Source organism: Galeopterus variegatus, unplaced genomic scaffold, assembly GCF_000696425.1.
Source record: "Galeopterus variegatus unplaced genomic scaffold, G_variegatus-3.0.2 Scaffold4674, whole genome shotgun sequence".
Lineage (NCBI taxonomy): Eukaryota > Metazoa > Chordata > Mammalia > Dermoptera > Cynocephalidae > Galeopterus > Galeopterus variegatus.
Genome location: NW_007730785.1, coordinates 74,177 through 81,299, shown reverse-complemented (window position 1 = coordinate 81,299; position 7,123 = coordinate 74,177). Strand labels below are relative to the sequence as shown.

General features: G+C 54.3%; 1 protein-coding gene across 4 annotated transcripts; it reads right to left on the bottom strand.

The window, feature by feature from the left end:
- Nucleotides 1-1,118: 1,118 nt before the first annotated feature.
- Nucleotides 1,119-7,047, bottom strand: LOC103603550 (chromosome unknown open reading frame, human C19orf54). Of its 4 annotated transcripts, none has more exons than XM_008588101.1 (6): nucleotides 5,916-7,047; nucleotides 3,698-3,766; nucleotides 3,066-3,190; nucleotides 2,570-2,699; nucleotides 2,408-2,478; nucleotides 1,119-1,543 (listed from the first exon to the last, which is right to left on the bottom strand). In XM_008588101.1, the coding sequence occupies exons 1-6, from the start codon at nucleotides 6,209-6,211 to the stop codon at nucleotides 1,221-1,223; spliced, it is 1,014 nt and encodes a 337-aa protein (XP_008586323.1). In that variant the 5' UTR covers nucleotides 6,212-7,047; the 3' UTR covers nucleotides 1,119-1,220. The 4 variants fall into 4 exon arrangements, with proteins under 4 accessions (XP_008586323.1, XP_008586326.1, XP_008586324.1 ...); XM_008588104.1 differs by lacking the exon at nucleotides 5,916-7,047 and adding an exon at nucleotides 5,474-5,524; XM_008588102.1 differs by lacking the exon at nucleotides 3,698-3,766 and having other exon boundaries at nucleotides 5,916-7,046.
- Nucleotides 7,048-7,123: the final 76 nt, after the last annotated feature.

Below are 7,123 nucleotides of genomic sequence, written 5' to 3'. Positions count from 1 at the left end.
GGGGGGGGGGGGGGTCCCAGGACAGTGCCACCTGAAGAATCAGGGCTGGGATGTGGGCAGCACGGGCAGAATGATCAGGGTTGGGATGGGAGTCATGCCTCCTCTTTATCTCATTCACTGGCTAGAAACACTACACTGTACAGTTACCCTAAATGAGACACTTTCCTAGGACCTAGGGACATAGCAGTGACCAAGAAAGTCTTGTTCCCCCCCTTTCAGAGTGGAAGTGACAAGTATTCATTAAACTCATAATCACACATGCTCACTATATATACTGTATATATGTCTGTATAGGTGGGTAGAAAAAACAGTCTGTGGTCAGCACCATGACGAAGTTCAGGCAGCCAGGAGATAGCCTGGCTGTGGCTAGACGCTTCCTACCTGGCTTCAATCCTACCCTGCCACTTACCAGCTGTGTGACCTTAGGCCAGTGACTCTACTTCTCCAGACCTCAGTCTTGCCATCTGTCAAATGGTGGGAATCTAGCACCTCCCTTACAGGACTGAAGGATTTCAAGAGCTGACACCAGTAAAAGGGTTGGCACACATAAGTGCTCCCAGGTGGGACTTAACCCTCCCACCCCCCCAAGAAAAATAAGGTGGGGGAAGGGTGCCTGGTCTGGGGCTGAGGGAATCTTCCTGAGGAAGTGATACCTGAGCCAAGATGGAGAAGTTAAGGAGCAATCTTTAGCAGAGTGCTGCAGGGGTGGGGGCAGGTACCACACTCCAGGGACCTGAAAGGCCAGTACAGCTAGCAGGCAGAAAGCGTGAGGAAGAACAGCCTGGGCTAAGGAGAGGTGAGCTGTGGAGAGGAAGAGTGTAGTCCCTGCCCTGTGAGCAGGTGGGGGTGGGAGGAAGAACAGCAGGCTCTTGCAAAGGTCCAGTAAGGGGACAGTGGTTTGTGAGAGTTCATCCCTAGTGAGAAATGGAGGGACACAACATTCATGTGGACAGGTCATGAGGTCTGAGTTGTCAGTCTCTCCCTGGAGAAAGGTTTAGTCGGTACTCAACAGTGAAGGGGGTGGGGAGTTGGGACGATGACCAGGATTGATACGTGATTGATGGGGGTGACCCTGATGAAGGGTCTCTGTGCAGGAGGCCCTCAGAATTCCAGCCCAAACCTATGGGCAGTGGCACAGAGGGAGAAGCTGAGACACTCTTCAAATGGTGACAGAGCCAGGCTGCAACCCAGGGCCCCAACTTTGGCTAGTGGCTGAAATCTCACTGTCTGAGGAGCAGGGCCTGGCCACAGAGGCCAGCCCGCACTCCACCAGCAGGCACCACATACGCCCGGCCATCGTTGGCCCGTGAGGGTGAGAAGTCTGTCAGCTGCAGGTTGCTATCCCGGACTTGATCATAGTCCCACAGCTGGTAGTGCCAACTCTTGCCCTGCTTGGAGAGGAGGTAGACAGCTCCTGGGATGCCCTCCTCTGGCAGGGATGGTGGCTGGCAGGGCATGCCAGGCACTGGGTAGAACAGCCCTGGCAGCTCAGGATCCTCACTGTAGCCAAGGCTTGGCAAATCCTGCACGCCCAGGAGCACCCCTAGGGGAAAGGAGGATGTGAGCAGCAGTTGACTGAGCCCTGACTAGGTGCTGGGCACACTGAATTCCACGCCCTCCCAGCCCTCCGGGGTAGGTGCTACCTCCATCCCCATGTTACAGAGAAGTTACTGGGGGCCAGAATGCACACAGCTGGGCTGAGATTTGGACCCAGGACATCTGGCTCCAGAGCTGTAGGCGTTTTGAGTCCTGCCTCTTATGGCCTGTCAGCACAGGGGAGGTGAAGAGGTGGCACCATCACCCGGTCATCTCTAGCTGTCCAGGGAAGAGACGCTGGGAGAGAAGCCCTCAAGGCCAGACTGCCATGAAGATGCCAAGTGGACCCTTGTTCCAGGCCTCTTGATGTGTGCAAATCCAGCCATCCTTCAGGTAGATGGGATGATGATGGCAATGCTGATAACACTTGTTGAGACATGTAATATGCCAAGCACTGTTCTGAGAGTTTTATGCACTCTGCCTACAAAGCAGCCTTATGAGGAGGGTACTACTTTTGCACCCAATTTCCAGATGGGGAAAAGGAGGCCCAGAGAGGTGAAGGAACTTGCTCAGTCATAGAGCCTGGAAGCGGCTAGGCCTGGCCTGGAGCCCAGACTGTTTGATCCTAAAGTCTGTGCTCTGAGCTTCTGTTTGTGGATACCCCAACTGGCAGACACCCAAGGAACCTGCTGCCTGCCAGGTCCTGTGCTGCGTACCCTGAGGGACAGGGATGGCTCAGCTCTGGTGTCTGTCTCAAGAGGGCATGGCCTGGCTAAGGAGGCACCAGCACAAGGGTGAGAATGTGAGGAGGGTTGATGGGGCCAGGGAGACCCAGGGAGAGGGGTGCAGGGGCAAAAAAGGAGGGACCCACCTGCGCTCACTGCCCAGTGAGCCTTGTGGCCCTTCCTCTGACATGGCTCGTGGTTGAAGTCCTCATCATAGCTGGTGCTGATGTTAAGACCAAAACTGTGGCCTGGCCCCGGGACCCACCCTTTGCCATTCCTGCCCTACTCCCTCCCAGGCTCTGAGATACGGGATGAGCAGGGGCTGTCCGCTGACAAGGTGCTGCAGGACGAGGTCTCTGTTGGGACCACCCAGGCCACCGCAGAGCAGTTCGGCCTGGCAGCCCAGCACCTCCTGGGCCAGCCTGCCCATGTCAGCCACTGCAGGGTAAGAGCACACACAGAGAGGGGGGCTGACCATGTGCTTGGCGCCATGCCAAAGGCTTGATGGGGATTGACACCCCCAACCTTCGTGGTGACTATCAACCCCTTGGTACAATGTAGAAAATAAGGCACAAAGAGGGTCAGATACTTGTCCATAGCCACCGTGAGGAGGAGGCAGAGCTGGGCTTGGAAGCCAGGCAGCCTGGCTCAAGTCCATCTGGTAACGACTCTGCTCTACTGGGCAGGGAGAATGGAATAAAACCCCCTCATACATCTGGCACTGCCCCACCCAGCCTCTCTGGTCCCCTCCTAGTGAAGAACCAGTGGAGCACCCAGCTTGAGACCCTTCTCCACCCAACTCACCAGAGAACATCTCTCCTTGGGCCGTGTAGCCTCGCTCCGTGGCCACCTGCACAAGTCTCTCCAGGGGGATGCCACTGGGGGGTGACAGGAGAGTGCCTGCCATCCACAAGGCCACCAGCCCGCACCTGGGGAGAGATAGGCCCAGCCATCCAACGTCTAAAGCATATCTTTACCGGACCCCTCTACCCTGAAAGCTGGAATGGGGATATAGGTTTGCTGTCCTGGGGGAGTTCACCTCACCCGTCAAAGGCCAGGTGGGAAGACCTGACTCCCCTTCACAGGGGAGGACAGCCAAGGCCTGAGCCCAGGGCTGGCAGGCTGGGAGTGGGAGGGTGGGGAAAGAGGTCACCTGGGCTTCCTGGGAGTAGGTGCTGAAGTGGAGTTAGAGACATGGACCAGGTTCATTTATTCACTCACTGGAGTTCATTACACATGCACCCAGGATCCTGATATGGGAAGTTGTTCTTCCTTTCCCTCCCTCACTCCTCCTCCTCCTCCTGCCCAGGCTGCCTGGGATGAACTCGTTCCCCCTGCCCTCCCAGCTCTGTCCTCACGAAGCCCAGCAAGGGCAGAGTGAGTGCTCAGAGAGCAAAGGTGGCCAAGGGGTCAGGACTGCACATTAGGACACGTACTGAGGGCCTTCTTGGATGAGGGACGGCAGGTCAGCACAGAAGAGGATCCACTGCAAGTCACTTCGGAACCTGAACCAGAGTCACACTCAGGTCACAAGGAAACCAGCTCCAAGAGTCCGCCCTTGAGGTCTGGCTGGGAATGGAGTGTCCAGAAGTGGTGAAGGGAACACAGGCCTGGCCGTCCGTCCTACGGCCCAAGGGCTGCTCCTGGCTCAGTCCTGACTCCCTCCTGATGAGGCACTTCCCCTCCCAGAGCCTCAGTTTCCCCATCTAGTCAGTGGGAATTATCCCTCTGTCTGCCTGTTCCCTGCTCTTTCTCTCAGTTATTGAAGAGCAGATGTGCAAACTTTGCAACTAGAAGCCAGAGAGATCTATATATTAGAGGAAATTTCTTGAAGGGGTGTCTATACCCAAACTCTTTCTGTGATTTCTTTCCCCTCAAGTCTGTTCCTTGGGCTGTTAAACAGGTTGAAAATGTCCTACTTAACTCAGCCTTGAATAAAACCAGACAACATGCTTAAGGCCTAAGAAATCACCTTGATAATGAATCTTTGCAGACCCTACCTGCCCCACCCTGGGGGAGCCCACTCTGTTTTGGTGATCCCCATCCCCCAGGGCTCAGGACAATGTGCTTATTATTCCCATTCCCAGGCCAATGAGAGGGCAAGGCTGGGAGGGTGGCAGAGCTCCTGGTTCCCAGTCTGGGGCATCCTCCTGATGAAAAGAGATGATACCACAGCATGGTGTTAAAAGCATGGAACCCCACTGCCAGAGTTCAGATTGGACTCTCATCTTCTTTTTTTTTTTTTTTTTTTAAAAAGATGACCGGTAAGGGGATCTTAATCCTTGACTTGGTGTTGTCAGCGCCACACTCTCCCGAGTGAGCCACAGGCCGGCCCAGGGATTGGACTCTCATCTTCTTTTTTTTTTTTTTTTAAAAAGATGACCGGTAAGGGGATCTTAATCCTTGACTTGGTGTTGTCAGCGCCACACTCTCCCGAGTGAGCCACAGGCCGGCCCAGGGATTGGACTCTCATCTTCTTTTTTTTTTTTTTTTAAAAAGATGACCGGTAAGGGGATCTTAATCCTTGACTTGGTGTTGTCAGCGCCACACTCTCCCGAGTGAGCCACAGGCCGGCCCAGGGATTGGACTCTCATCTTCTTTTTTTTTTTTTTTTAAAAAGATGACCGGTAAGGGGATCTTAATCCTTGACTTGGTGTTGTCAGCACCACGCTCACCCAGTGAGCTAACCGGCCATCCCTATATGGGATCCGAACCCGTGGCCTTGGTGTTATCAGCACCACACTCTCCCGAGTGAGCCACAGGCCGGCCCATGGATTGGACTCTCATCTTCTTTGCACTGTGACTTCACCTCTATGAGCCTCAATTTTCTCATCTGGAAAATGAGCCAATAATATTCCTTCCTCTTGGAGAAGCTGAGAGTATTAAATAAATTAATACTTAAAAATACTTCAAACATTGCCTGACATATGCTGAGCATGCAATAACACATGTTATTTGCATTGAATTTGCCTCAAGGGGGCTGGGCATTTAGAGCAGATTACACAAGTGTCCAGAGAGCTTGGAGTTACTTCATGAGTCTGGGCAAATCACTTTCCCTCCTCCTCTCAGCCAAGCATCCGTTAAACTGGGTCCCCACAGCCCCAGCCCAGTTCTAGCCCCCCTCCCACCTTCCCTCCCTGCAGGGCTCCCTGGACTCCAGTCTGATGATCTCCACTCCCCAGGGGTAGCCTCCCACCTTGGTTCTTGCTCACCTTCCCAGCCCCAACTTTGCCACTTCTGTCACGTTAAAGAACTGTTTGCAGTTTCTTGAAAAGAATATGTCCTCATTTCACTCTGGGCCTCTGCACAAGCTGTTTACTCTCATCACGTATGCCCTGCACAACTTGCTCAACAGCACTCAGGGCTCCCCTTCTCCAGGAAGACCCCATAACCCCCCAGCCTGGATCACACACCCGCTCCGGGCTCTGTCATGTCAGCCCTGACCACTCTGGGCTGTCACCGTTTGGTGGGGTGGAGGGTCTGCCTCCCCCACTGGACTAGGCATTTATGAAGGCAGCTTTCTTCATTGCTGGAAGCACACCGCCGCTGAAGGGGTCTAGACAGGAAACTGAGGTAGTAAGGCTGGTTAGCCGTGAAGAAATGGGAAAACAAGAGAAAAATGGCTTAAGTGATCTGGGGAAATGGAGACCCTACCGGTCCTTGTGCAGCTTCAGGAGCCTCTTCACATCTTCTCTGCCCTTAGGGACTGGGCTGGCTTTCTCCAAGGCCTCCTTCAGGAGCCGGCTTTTCTCCAGGCCGAAGACGTGAGGAGGAGCAGCACCCATGGCAGGGGGTGGAAGAGGCAATGGGGGCGGTGGAGGAATAGGGGCCTGCAGACTCGAGGGAGCTGGTGGAAAAGCTAAGTTCCGAGGAAGAGATGGAATTATGGGTGCAGGGGTTCTTGGAGGAGGGATTGGGGGGTCTGGGGGATGGCAGCATGGAGAAGTCATTTTGGGGTCTACAGGCAGGTTGAAGGGTTCAGAATGGGAGAGGTAAAGGGTTGTTCTCAGGGACAGAAATTTTAAAGGTTTTGGAGCGGAGTTCCAGGATTTGGGGGTTGAGCAGTGGGTCTGAAAAAACCAGGGCTAAAATTTTGAAACCATGGGAGCAGGGACTGGGGCTGACTCAAGTCATAAAGGATCTGGAGTTTAACAGGGTGGGGTCCTTATATCTGGAATCGGGTTTGTGTATGAGGCTGGGGCGGGCTGTGTTGTGCTGGGAGGCTCAGGGAGGGCGTTGTTCACTAATTCTCCCGGGCAGGATTTAGAAACTCGTGGGTCAGTTTTAGTATATGAAGGCTCAGGCCTGTAGCAAGGTTCCTAAAGGGTGAGACTTAAGGACCCAGGGCTAAAGACTGAGGAAACTTAGGCTACCCCTCACATCACCTTGAGCTGACCTTTGAGTCAGAGGTCAAGTCTAAAAGGACACCTGGCAGGGAAAGTGGCCTAGTTGTGGAGAAGGTCCTGGAATCAGAGAGCAACAGGAAACGTCTGTGGTTTGGAGAAGGCGTAGAGATCGGAGGCCAAAGGGAGCCGCGATACCGCGCCGATAGAAAAAGCAGTCGGGAAACAAAACTCGCCTTCCTCTCCCGCAAAATGGCGGCCGGGCACAGCACTTCTCCCATATCACGTGACAGAACGCAAGCTGTGCCCGCCCCTTTAGCAATCACGTGACAAGAACGCAAGGAGAAGGGGGAAGAAGTGGGGCTTCCAAATGACCCCTTCCGGAAGAGGCCGCAGCGCAAGCCGCGTCCCAATTGGCACAAAACTCGTTATCTTCACTGATTGGCCCGTAGGGCCGGGCGTGGGTAAAGGTGGAGTGCTTGCAGGGGGCGTTTTCTGCCTCGGCGGGAACCCAGTGTC

Bases quoted from the DNA above. Each gene is read 5' to 3' on its own strand.
- LOC103603550 (XM_008588101.1), bottom strand. From the start codon at position 6,211: ATGACTTCTCCATGCTGCCATCCCCCAGACCCCCCAATCCCTCCTCCA. The intron at 3,767-5,915 runs GTAGGGTCTCCA...ACTCTGGTTCAG, and splicing joins CTGAAGCTGCACAAGGACCG to GTTCCGAAGTGACTTGCAGT. The intron at 2,700-3,065 runs GTGAGTTGGGTG...CTTACCCTGCAG, and splicing joins CCAAGGAGAGATGTTCTCTG to TGGCTGACATGGGCAGGCTG.